The sequence below is a fragment of the Monodelphis domestica genome, chromosome 8 (genome assembly GCF_027887165.1).
Source record: "Monodelphis domestica isolate mMonDom1 chromosome 8, mMonDom1.pri, whole genome shotgun sequence".
Taxonomy (NCBI): Eukaryota; Metazoa; Chordata; class Mammalia; order Didelphimorphia; family Didelphidae; genus Monodelphis; species Monodelphis domestica.
Genome location: NC_077234.1, coordinates 70326620 through 70339538, shown reverse-complemented (window position 1 = coordinate 70339538; position 12919 = coordinate 70326620). Strand labels below are relative to the sequence as shown.

Sequence of the window (12919 nt, the reverse complement as noted above, 5' to 3'; positions counted from 1 at the left end):
CTAATATTGAAAAAATAGGTCAAGCTCTTAAAACACTTAGAACAAGTGACAAACCCAAAACTAGATGACAGTCAAAGGGCATTCCAGGACTCACTGCATAAGAGAAGGCAGAGATGGTGGGGCTGGGAATAGTGAATAAAGAACAAGGGTCACTGGGACAAAGGAGCATGGAGTAATCTTTAAACTGAGACCAAAATCTATGAAAATGATTGGAGGCTCAGGAGAGAGGCAAAGAGAAAAGGGTTTGAGGAATGAAGGAACTGAGACATGTTAATTACAAGTTCTGGAAGCCTTGGATGTGGTCAGGGGCTGGTGCAGGAAACAGAGTCCAGGCCATGCAACTTAAAACTGTTTATTGAAACCTCAAATTCTTCTATAAAAGCATGGGGAAAAAACCAACCAAGTACAAACCAAGGGGCTGGAGACCTGAGGAAAGACATGGGGAAGAGGTACCAACAAAAGGTGGAGTATATAGGCAGGGGGCACGGAGGAATGATGGCTGGAAAATAGAGGACAAAGGCTAAGAACCCCCTATATTTTTATTCTAAAAGGCAGGCTCTTTCTCAGTGTCCTTTCCTGTTGTCATTCCAGAGCAGCCTCCGATCTCTCTGGCCCTATCATCCCGTAGCACTCAAGTCCTAGGGACTTCATGTAGACCAGCTTCAATTTGTCCCCCTACTCTCATACTTCCCCCCTCATCTTAAGAAACAAGAGCAAAAACTCATTATCAACTCTAGCAAAGCCCAAGGTGGGACAGTCCTCCCCCTTGGCCTTCTATATGTGACATCACACAGGTCACCAGGATGAAGCCTTCCCAAGTGACATCACGAAACCAATTGTGGCAACCAGCCATGGAGTCAGAGGCAAAGGCCACAAAGACAGACAACATACTCTTCACCCAGCTGCCACAACAACCCCAATTACCTTTCCCCTTAGAGAAAATCGAACAAAGATCCAGAAAGAAAGAGACAGTCTAAATCACACATTTTTAAATTCTTCTTTCCCAATGGATAAAGCTTTGTCCTGTTAAGTCCCCCAGGGCAACCTAATTCCCCTTGATACATTTCCAGAATCTCTATCTATCCCGGAAAGATAAAAGATTTGAGGCGGGCCAGCTCCATAGCACCAAACAAGGAGCACTGTTGTGGCTGGGGAAGGACTGGGGCCATGGGGCTCCAGGACCAGGGTGGGACTTGACCAGGTGGAGGATACCAGGGATTAAGAGGCCTTGTTGTGGTTGAATAGTTGGTATTCTGGCAGGCATGGTGCGCTGGGGAGTCTATCTGGAGCTGCCGACAAAGGGGGCAGGGTTGAGAAGGTGGGGTGCCTGGTAAAAGTGGTGGAGGAGTCAGTGTAGCCAAAAGGCTTCCCCACAATGAATGCAGCCCTATTTCCCCCACTAGATTTTGGGAGGTGTTAGCAGATGAGTTTAGGAGTTGTGGACCAGAAGCTGAAGAGAGAGAACAAGGTTCCAGTGGGCATTTGGGGGCAAAACAACCAAGATCAGGGGGTCCAGGTGGGGGAGTGCCACGCAGCCCCAATGTCTGGTGCAGGATGGTCACAGAGGCCACAGCCACAGTCACACTGCTTACATAAGCCAAGGCTAGCAGGCAGGCCAGCTGTTGGGGAGGAAAAAATAAATGTCAAAGCCCAAATACTCTCCCTTTTATACCCTCCCCAGCCCTGTTTTGTCAGAGATAAAGATTACTACCCTCTCCTAAGCCAATATATCCCTCCAACCCAATCTCTGCCTCACCCCCAAAGTCCTCCCATGTTATTGCTATAGTTCTTCTAGTTCTCACTGTATTCACTATACTCCAAAATTACTTAATTCCACCCTAGAGCCACTCCCTACTTGAATCTCCTTCACTCCTCTATTTATCTTCAACTCAACTTCCATTCCTGCGACTATATTCACCTTGGCCAAACGCTGACACAATGAGCCCAAAGCCAACTGCCAGGTCCGTTGCTCCAACAGCACACATAAGTCTGTGTAGGTATACCAGCCACGGCGACGACCCTGCTGCTCAGCCACACTGGTAGAAGATGAAATGTGTCATGAAAAGTCTAAGCAAGATAGAATTTATTGCCCCAACCAACATCTCCCACTGTAGCAAAGGCAACATTCTAAAGTAGTTCTCATGGGGCCTATCAAATCTATAGGCCCTACAGCTACTTAAAAACAATTTAAAAAACTAAGGCCAATATTTTCAGTAATAAGAACAATTAAAATAAATCTGCCATGAAAGCCCTTCCTTCTCTCACACTTAAAAAAGGAAGAAAGGTTATAAGAACCAGAAGGCACTAGAAACATGACATTTTATCTTCAAGCCCCATGTGCCTCCTGAGCACAACTCAGCCACCCCTCACTGGCTTTTAATCCCCTGTACCTCTACTTCCTCCCTCTCCTCATATCAGTCCTTCCTCTCTCTAGTACTCCAGGACTTACCAGCCCTCCAGCCAACTCAGAACCTCAAAGATCTCCCGAGGGTCAGTATAGAGGCTCCAGTCCTACAAATTAAAAATAGAAAGGAATGATGAATTGAGCCAGATGGAGTAAACAGGATATAGAACAGAACTTTCTTAAATGAATATAATACTCCTAGTCATCAAAAGCTTTGACCATTATTTAAGAGGAATGAGGATCAAGCTAATTCTTATATGAAAAAGGTAAGAGCATGAGACATAGTAAACAAAAATAAAGAAAGGAGGGTAAAGAGAGATTAGGCAGTGAACCTGAGAAAGTTTCTACTATAAGATGACTTGTGTAGCCGAAAATGTAAGTAGTCAGGTTTGAGGAGCTGAGCTATCAATATTTATCATGGTACAAGTAGAAATAAGCCAAGAAAAGAAACAAAATTCTCACCATGGCATTCAGGAAGCCTCTCTCCAGAGCATTAAGGGTAGGCACCGCCACACCTCCTGCAGCCCCCCACTCATCATTGAAGACCTCCTCCTCTTCCCCTTCATCATACAGGTACTTGCTGGCCACCATCTGCAAGGGCAACAGAGATACTATCACTAAAGTACCCTATATGATACCTTTATCTATAGAGATAAAAAAAGGGGGGGGGGCACAAGGAGTCCTAAGATAAGGGCCCCAGAAAGGCATGGTATTGGAAGGGGCTGAAGAGAAGAGGGATTCTCACCATAGAGATAAGGAATAGGTCAGAAGATGACACATGTTGTAAATAGTCAGGGTTTCTGTGTCGGAGCCGTTCAATATAGACTAAGGCCAACATCATGGCACATGGAGAAATACATGCTTCCCTAGGGGTTGGGAAAGAAAAAAACATTAGTGCCAAGGACAATATCTATAGTCCTCTTTCCTTCTATTCACTTCATCCATTCCAGCCTCCAATTCTTCACTTAAGACCTATCTAATGTCCTCTTTATGAGTCTGTCTTAGTCCTGTCAGCCCCAACCCCACAAAACACACAGTACCCTTAATTCTGGGCTCACCGGGACACATGAGATACATATTTCTTCTGGAGCCGTCGAATAGGACTGGGGGCTGCCTTCTGGAGCAACTCCACAGCAATGTCTAGAGAGAATGGGGTCCAGAGTTAGAAAGCATTCTTCTCTCCCAAACTCCCCTTCACTTTCATTCTCCTAAGTCAGTCATATTTTGAAAATTTAAACCTTATGATAAAGAAACTTTTGTGTTGACAAGTCTGTCTCACATATACTTCATAACAAATGACAATGGTTTTTATGTGTTTGGCTTTAAAAATTAATCAATTCCTATGTCCTAAACATTAGGATTTTCCATACTGATTATATTCTCAGAAGAAAACGTGCACACAGGTAAGCAGAGTATTAAGAATACTGAGGAAAACCAGTTTTTATACAAAGCTGTCAAAACATTGAAAAATCACCTCCTAAATGGGGGAGGGGTGAAAAGGGGAAAGAATGGGGTCATTTTGCTGAAAACCAACTCCTGACAATCTAATTTTCATTACAGATCCCTCTGAATATATCACTCACACAGACAGATCCAAAACTTGTATCACACATAGACAAAACAATGTTATAGACATAGGTTAATGTGCATTTACTAATTTCCTTCTATCCTGTTGCCTCTCATTGGCTCACACACACACTGTCTGACCTGCCACAGGGCTAGATAGCTCTTCTAGGCCATAGTCAGGATCCCAGCCATAGTAAAGTCTCTTCCTGACTCGCTCACTTAGTTTCTGGTGTCCAGGAAGAAACTGAAACAGGCAAAATGGGGGGAAAGAAACATCATGCTGGTCAGAAACAAAAGATTAAGTACTCTTGACTCTTAACACTAATGACATATGATGTTTTTGCAGTATTTTAAAGTGCTCAAAGTAAAAAAACATTACTTCATTTGAATTTCACAATCCTAGGTTTGGAAGCATTCCTATCCACATTATGACAAATGAAGAAAATGAGATTTAGAGAGTTAGTGACTTGCTCAGGCTTACACAGCTAGCAAGTTCTCTGTGGCAGGATCCGAACCCAGCTCATCCTCAATAAAATCCATTCTCTACTTGCCATGCTGCCTCTCCCTTAGAGACAGACAATCTGCCCCCATCAGCTCAGGCCTCCTGGGCTCTGATATAGAGGAGATAAAATTCAGAGGCTTGGAGTTAAAAGAGAAATTCAAATCCCAGTCCAGCCCTCTCCTAGTACTTTTGAGAAGTTAACTGAAGCGCTGGGAGGTTAGGGGGGCTGGTCCAAGATCACGCAGGTAGGAGTCAAGTCCAGCTCCAGGGCTCCCTCTTCCACTGGCACCAGGCTGCCTCAGATATCCCCAACTGCGAGAAGAGGTTCCGAGACCCAGCTAATAAACCCCGAGAGAGGCCTACAATGTCTCGGCCTCGCGTACACCCAACTCGGCCCTGATGAGGCCCCTGGTGGCGGCAGTAGCTTGCCACGGGAGTGCGCAGCTTCATCGGGGCTTTGAGCGCAGGGACAAAGCACGCAGCAGCCGAGGAGATGGGTCAGGGGCGGCCTGGGTCCCGGCCCAGACAGCAGGATCCGCCGGACCCACCGTGAATTCCTGGAAGCCCGCAAGAGAGAAGGCGCCCTCTTCGTCCAGCAGGAGCCCCGACAGGTCCATCCCGCAGCCACCTGGGGAAGAGGGAGATAGGAGAAAAGTGGACCCGGATGCCCTCCTCAATGACCGGTCAGATTCCAGCACCAACAGTGGGGCGGTGCCGGCCCTCGCGCAGCTTCCGCGGCCCGTGCTTCCGCTTCCGTCCGAGGTGGGCGGGGCCTCAGCTTGGTCTCCTCCAATCCTCGGCCTTCTTCCTGGGGTGAGGCGGAGCCAAGAAGAGGTGCTCTGGGGGCTTCAGCTATCTCGCGGGGAGGGAGGGGGGGCTGGGGAAGGGGAGGAGTTAGCACGCCACTGGAAAGCCTCTTGTTGCATGAAGAGGTTCAGCTCCCGCGCTACTCTGGACCGTAACCGAGACGTGAAAGTCGACCCAGGCTGGGTTCCCTGACCCGGAGCTACTAAGAGTTTGTAGGATCTATCTGGTTTAGTGTCCCAGGAGAAAAATGGGGAATGGTCTCTTCCTCTCACCTCAGCTTCTTAGAATCCCTGGCTGGCCGACTGCCATCCATTCTTAGCTCAGGCTTCCCCAGGTCCTTCCTTCCCCAGGTCCCCCTGCTAGGGCTACCTTCTAACTAGTATGTATGTAGCTGGTTTCTATTTATGTACGCACTGTCTCCCCTTAGACTGTAAGCTCCTAGAGGGCAAGAAGTGCTTTTTTTTTTAATCCCAGTGCTTGTCGCATGGCTTGTTACACAGTACGCACTTAATAAATGCTTGGTAAATTAGTCGTATGCATTTAATATAGGCTTGCTGGTGTGTAACCAAGGCATGAAAAGTTTGGGCGTGAACAAAAACAAAAAACAGCATGTTTGTGCTTAGGAAGATTAGGTTGCAGTAGTAAAATTGTTTTCGCAATTCAGCTATGTCATCACAAGGTGTTCCAGTTTCTCCTAATAGTTGATTGACCTAAGGCGACGCAAGCGTCACTCCGGTGGTGTGACAACACGGGAGGGCAAAGACCAGGGCGTAGCCTACATCCGCCTAAACTCCCACACCCGGTGTCTAAGTGGGTCACTAGCTGTTGTTTGTTTTCACCCCCGGGGGCGGGTCCTTAGTACGTGTAGGTGACGGGGCGGGGCTGAGCATGCAAGATGCAAACCCCACTAGAACCAATTCCTGTCCCCTGAGCACCCCGGGGAACGAACAATTCCAAGGGCTCTAGGGAAGTAACTTCCCATAAGTCCTGGCTCCTGACGCTAGGTTGGGTCACCCGGGAGGTAACCTGTAGTCCTGGCAGTGCTCAAGCGCTCCTTTCCACAACACTAGTACCCCTCCACAAAGGCAATGCCGGGACTATCTCCCGCAAGCCGATAGTGCCCGAGTCACAAACACTCGATCCTTTCCGGGATTTCCAGACAGCGTCAGTTTCTGGGAGTAGGGTCGACTGACTGCGCACGCGCCCCGAGCCCTGCCCCGCCCCCGGGGCGGTTAGTCCCCCGTCACGTGTGGAACTCGCGCTCGACGGCCGCCCCCATCACGTGGTGCCCTCGGCCCCCAGGGCGGTCTCTGCGGCGTGCGCCCCCTTCCGTCTGACGCGCCCCCGGCGGCGGCCGCGCAGCTCGGGCTCGCTCCGGGCGGCAGCGGCTGCTGGGCCATGGCGAGCGGCGGCGGCGTCGGCGGCGGGGGCCTGGGCCCGGGCCTGGGGCTGGGCGTGGGGTTAGGGCTTAGCCTAGCTATGGGCGAGGCGACGGCCGAGGCGGAGGAGAAGGCGGCGGCCGAAGCGGTGGGACGCCTGGCCACGGCGCTATGGCTGCGGCTCCGGGGCTGGGAGGCGGTGCTGGCGGCGGCGCAGCGGCTGCTGGTGTGGGAAAGACCGCTACACAGCCTCGTCTCTGCCGCCGCGATCAACGGCCTCTTCTGGTAACGGCCGCAGCCGCCACTGCCGCCAGGAGCGGAGGGCCGGGAAGGGGCGGGGCCGGCGCGCGGGAGGGGCGGGGCCGGGGCGGGCCTTGATGCTTGACTGGGGGTCGAGGCTGTGGCGGCGGGTTTGGGGTAATACAGTAAGAAAGAAGGGGAGGGAACCGGACAACCCAGTGTGTAGAAGACCGGGAGTGCAGCTGTTTGCCCCTCCCCTTACCTCGAGGTGAGTTGGCTGTCTTTTCCCCAAGGTTGCTGTCCTCCTCATCTCTTCGACCATTCTTTCTACTCAGCGTCTCGCTTTTGGGCTACCTGCTGCTAGATCTCTGGCAGCCCCACTTTTTGGCTGACTTTTCAGGTGAGCGATAATGGACGAGAGGGAATGTGCACACAGATATCTGAAAACCTGCTTTCCCTGCCTCCAGTATCTTTAGCCCTGACCTAACTTGCCACCCGAAATCATGATGGAAGGGGTAGAGGGACAGTCTCCATCTCCCTGCTCACTGATCCCTGCCCCTCCTCTCTTTATAGCTTCATCCCCAGAAGAGACACACTCTGACAGGTAAGTACAAATTACCACGTTTGTATCCAGCCCAGAGAAATACTAAACTTCTCTTTATGGTTCAAAGGCTTGGGAGGTTGGGGTGTTGTTCAAGATGTAGGAAAGATATGTTGAAGTTTCCTGGACTTGGTGGATGCCCCTATAGAGTTAACAGTGGTATTTAGCAGAAAGTCACAGACTTAAGTGTAAAGAATTGGATGCTATGGGCTTTGTGCCAAAATAACAGGACATTCACATAAAGGAAGTGGACTTCTTCATTATTTTAGAAAGAAGACTTCATTGGAATCCTTAGAAACAAGAGTGTTCAGCCTTTTTTTTACTCTGTGGACCCAAAATGGGGAAAGCTATGGAACTCTTCACAGAATATTGTTTTTAAGCACACAAAATAAATTGTAATGGAAACCTTAAATATGGTTATCAAAATATCTTTTTTTTAAAGTTTACAGACCCTAGGTTAAGAACTTTTGTCTTAAAAGGAAGTCAGGGCTAGAGTGCCTAGGCAGCTGGTGCCTGAGACTTCCAGGCATCATGTCATGTCTTCCCAGTGAGAGTGCAGGGCCAGGTGCCCGGCCTCACCTGCTGAGTGTACCTGAATTGTGCCGATACCTGGCTGAGAGCTGGCTCACCTTCCAGATTCATCTTCAAGAGTTGCTGCAGTACAAGAGGCAGAACCCAGCCCAGGTAAACCTCCTAAGCCACTTTCCCATGCCCTACTCTGTACCAAGAGAGAGGAATAAGGTCTGTCTGCTATTTGTAGGCTCTGCATAGAGCTCTTGACTACCTCTTGAAACCATATTTATCCATTGTCAGACCTTCGTGGGAGGTGTGAATACCCTTTATAACAAACTTCCATGGATATCTTCTCTAGAGGTTGCTCACCTGTATCCTCAAGCTGTTTACAATTAGGGCAAAATAGTTGTAACTGTAAAGATTACTCTAGTTCATGTATGCTAATAACAAATTATCTTAGGTTTATAATATTGGGTACATTGATTTCACTGATACAGAATTATTAAATGAGACAGAAAGAAAAGTATATCTCTCTTAGCCAACTGAGAATCTTTGTGTGGAAACCCTACTCTTCTCATACCCATGCTCCTCTCTGCAGTTCTGTGCTCGTGTCTGCTCTGGTTGTGCAGTGCTGGCCATGCTGGGACATTATGTTCCAGGGATTATGATTTCCTACATTGTCTGTAAGTAGACGAACTAATTTCCCTTTCCTGAGCCCCCACTTTTTGGTCTTCCTTCTCTGTACCTAGCCAATGAAATCATTCCCTCCCTAGCAGCTAAGAGACTCAATGGTTAGAATCCTGGCCCTGGTGGTCAGGAGAATCTGGGTTTAAATTTGACTTCAGACACTTACCAGCTTTGTAACCCTGGAGAAGTCACTCAACCTCTATTTGGTTTAGTTCCTTCAACTGTATAATAGAGGTAATAACAGCACCTACTTCCAAGGGCTGTTGTGAGGATCAAATGACATAATATTTGTAAACAGCTTAGAATAGTACTGGCCATAGTAGGGGGCCATAGAAATACTTCCCTTCCCCTGCCCCTTCTTTCCAATTGTTTGTTTATGGAGGGCTCTGAAGGGGCTGTAATGTTAGTTTCTGGAACGGGGAACATTTAGAATAAATAGGGAACAGGATTGGCCTCTGTCAGGAGACCAACTGACTGAGGGGCCTAAGGGTTAGGAGGGTGGACAGGGAGAACTGAGTAGACTTTCTGACTCCTAGTGCTGAGCATCCTGCTGTGGCCCCTGGTGGTTTACCACGAGCTCATCCAGAGGATGTACACACGTCTGGAGCCCCTGCTCATGCAGCTGGATTACAGCATGAAAGCCGAGGCTGAGGCCCTACATCACAAACATGACAAGAGGAGTAAGGGAGATCCCCAAGCCTTGGGAGATACCTGGGAATCTGGATGGGAGACTTGGGTTAGAGCATTCTACCTCTGGGGACCATGATTGCCCCTGCCACTGTCAATTTTGTCAGTCTTCTCTAGCCTATTCTATCTTCTCTCCCAGAGCGGCAAATGAGGAGCATGCCCCCAGGTGGTGATGAGCCAATGGCAGAAACTGAGAGCGAAAGTGAGGCTGAGTTGGCTGGCTTCTCCCCAGTGGTAAGATCTTGGGGAAAGGGATAGAAGGCTGGGGGAAGTCTTTCTTTTCTTTTTTTTTTTTTATATTTTATTTGATCATTTCCAAGCATTATTCGTTAAAGACATAGATCATTTTCTTTTCCTCCCCCCCACCCCCCATAGCCGACGCGTAAATCCACTGGGCATTACATGTTTTCTTGATTTGAACCCATTGCTATGTTGATAATATTTGCATTAGAGTGTTCATTTAGAGTCTCTCCTCTGTCATGTGGGGGAAGTCTTTCTGAGGGAGTTGTGGTCTCTCCTGTGGAATTCTTGTGCTGTAGGAGCTATGGTTTGAAAATATTTCCATATTAGAGCTAGGAGAGAGACAGCTGGACAGGGATTTCTGAAGGACTGAATGGCTTCTTCTTTGCTTACATTCAGATGAGCAAATGTATATCAGACTTTTTAAAGCTAAAGAACTTCACAAATGTCAGTTACTATTCTTCATTCTCCTACTACAGGTAGATGTGAAGAAAACAGCACTTGCCTTGGCTATTACCGACTCAGAACTGTCAGATGAAGAGGCCTCTATTTTGGAGAGTGGTGGCTTTTCCGTATCCCGTGCCACTACTCCACAACTGACAGATGTCTCTGAGGGTATGGGGAAATCTTTATCTCTCCCTAGCATGGACCCCTGACCATTCCAGGCCGCCTGTGCTACATCAGAGTATCTTGTCTGAGTTCTCAGGCCCCATTCTGGATTGCCCATATAAGACTTCTTTAGGATCCCCAAACTCCTGGAGAACTTAGTCTCTGAGTGTGCCCCCTCCACCTCCCCACCCCCCACTCCCCAAGCTCTGATAATCAAAAACACAGGGCTGACCCTGCTTCCCATTCCTGCAGATTTGGACCAGCAGAGCTTGCCAAGTGAGCCAGAGGAAGCATTAAGCAGGGATCTTGGAGAAGGGGAAGAAGCAGAATTAGCCCCTCCCGAGGAGCTGCTGGACCATGAACATGCCCTTTCAAAACAGGCACTGGACTCTGAGGAGGAAGAGGAGGTGGTGGCCAAGGGGACCTTGCTTCAACTCACTTCCCCACTGCACTTTGTGAACACGCACTTCAATGGGGCAGGATCTCCCAGGGCTGGGATCAGGGCTCCCCTTGGGGGACCAGTGGAGTCACTTAGCCCTGAGCTAGAGAGTGATTCCCTTAACACTGTGCCCAGTACCCTGTCAACCCCACTTTGCCATGCTGAAAGCAGCAAAGTCTCCTCCTCCTCAGTCCTCCCGCCTATTTCCCAGGACTTTCCCCTGCCTGCCCTTGCCCCTGAGGAGGAGGAGGAAACACTGACCTCTGAGGACTTTGAGTTACTGGATCAAAGGGAGTTGGAGCAGCTGGAGGTGGAGCTGGGATTGGGGCCAAGCACACCCCCAGAACCTCCTGGTGCTCCTCTTCCTGCACTGCCAGACCAAAAGGCTGGGGCTACTGTGGAACCCTGAGCCAGCTGGGAGTGGAGGAGGCAGGCACACGTTGGCTGGCTAGCTGAGGATACAACTGTTTTTCCTCCTGGCCCTACTGCATTAGGCAGGAAGTGGAGCAGTGAAGCTGGTGGTCATTCCACCCTCCATCCTGCCTGCAGCTGGGCCTAAAGTTGGTTTTAAGTTTGTAAATAACTTTAAATTGGGGTTGGTGGATATGTGCAGGACTAGGGAAGCCTTTCCTGCAGACTATCACTTGCCTCCCTCCTTCCCATTCTTTATTCTCCCTCACCCCAGTGGGATCCTAACCCTTCCTTTCCAGCCTCAGGGACCTGTGCTGCTCTGCCCCAGTGTCCTGCTGAGTTGTTTAGTTAAGGCACTTTACCTATTTCCTCTCTTAGCCTGCTCCCCTCCGTGCTCTCATTTCCCTGTTGTCTTGATCTCCCAACTAGGCTGCTCTGTCCCAGCTCTCTCCCCATCGCAGGCACTCACTGAACTGTGGGGAGGTTCCTGTTTGGAGATGGGGGGTGGGGGGGTCAGGGAATTCACAGCACATACACCAGCACTGGGGTTGGATGAGCACAAAGCCTGGCTTGAAGCTGACTGGGGGTGGGGGTGGGGGTGGTTACTGGTAGGAGGGAGGGAGGGGCAGAAAGAGGGACCTAGGTGCCTGGACCTTAGGTATTCTAAAGACCTAAGGGTGGGTGTCCTTGACTGAGTATTGGATGTGGACTGTAACACCTGTGCAGGCATCAACTAGAATAATAAAATGTGTTGGTTGGCTGGATTTGCTGCTGCCTTCCTGCCCTCTTGTGGGCTACTTTATAGGCCTCCTTGATATTTATTTGGTCTTTTCATGTTTTCCCTTCTTTCCCCCTCCCCCATTGCCCTTAACCTTGGCCCCCCAGGGCGAAAAAAACATTACCTGAAGAAAAACAGATTCACTTGGCTATCCATAATTAAATTATGGCTTGCTTTGTCTAGTTTTGTGTAATTTGCAGTTTCTCACTTTCATTATCCTATCTTTTCAAACACCACTAAGTACAAGTATGTTTCTCATCCTATGCATGGGAAACCTCAGGGTTTTTTATTTGCTCAAGTCCACACCAGTAGTGATAGAGCCAAAACACAGTCCTGTCTTCCAACTGCTCAGCTTCTCTACATACTTGCCTCTCCAAGACAATGTCAACTACTCCATGAGAGGTGTGTGTCTTGGATTATTATCCTAGGCCAAAGCAGTCTGGTAACTGGTTTTTACCAGTTTGCTTAGTGACCCTGAAACCAAATCTTTACACCAAGCTCCCACCCATCCACAAGTTAACTGAAAGTGTTGGATCCCTATGGAACTCAAGAAGGATGATCCTGATAAGCATTCTCCTGTGGACAGGACAATGCCTACAAGAGATGGAAGAACATGAATGGGAGTTGGTTTGAAGACTTTTCAGGATGTGAACAATGGGAACTTGAACTTGGTGCTACCATTCAGATGTAGCTCTAGTTCTCTGTTCCAAGCATTCTTTCCACTTGGATGTTGAATAGTACTGAAGGTAGCCTCAGAATCAAGTAGACCAGCAGCAGCTTGTGTCCTCCAGCTTGTATTAATTTGTTAATCCTTGTCTTACACTCCACATAGCTGTTTAGAAGATTTACCTTTCTTTTTGTTTTAGGTATCTGGATATATGTAAGCCTTTTTCAGTTTGATAAGATAGACATGGCATGCCATCTAATGAATAGAAGCATTTAGTTAAGGGAAAGAAATCACTAGCTCACATAACACTCAAGATGAAATCAGACATGAAGGGAAACTGGATCAGTGCTTTCCCCAAAGCATCCTACAATGAAGCCACTATAATAAAG

General features: G+C 48.6%; 2 protein-coding genes across 2 annotated transcripts; one reads left to right on the top strand and one right to left on the bottom strand.

Annotated features, from left to right (window-relative positions):
* Positions 1 to 336: 336 nt before the first annotated feature.
* On the bottom strand, positions 337 to 5265 carry CNPPD1 (cyclin Pas1/PHO80 domain containing 1). The gene is made up of 8 exons (XM_001362777.4): positions 5021 to 5265; positions 4112 to 4214; positions 3463 to 3544; positions 3150 to 3270; positions 2867 to 2995; positions 2450 to 2511; positions 1919 to 2036; positions 337 to 1619 (listed from the first exon to the last, which is right to left on the bottom strand). Exons 1-8 carry the CDS (start codon positions 5087 to 5089, stop codon positions 1080 to 1082), a joined length of 1224 nt encoding a protein of 407 aa, XP_001362814.1. The 5' UTR covers positions 5090 to 5265; the 3' UTR covers positions 337 to 1079.
* Positions 5266 to 6589: 1324 nt separating this feature from the next.
* RETREG2 (reticulophagy regulator family member 2) lies at positions 6590 to 11849 on the top strand. The gene is made up of 9 exons (XM_001364132.4): positions 6590 to 6943; positions 7192 to 7298; positions 7472 to 7502; positions 8048 to 8183; positions 8611 to 8695; positions 9236 to 9379; positions 9526 to 9620; positions 10106 to 10241; positions 10488 to 11849. The coding sequence occupies exons 1-9, from the start codon at positions 6678 to 6680 to the stop codon at positions 11081 to 11083; spliced, it is 1596 nt and encodes a 531-aa protein (XP_001364169.1). The 5' UTR covers positions 6590 to 6677; the 3' UTR covers positions 11084 to 11849.
* The last annotated feature ends 1070 nt before the right edge of the window (positions 11850 to 12919 follow it).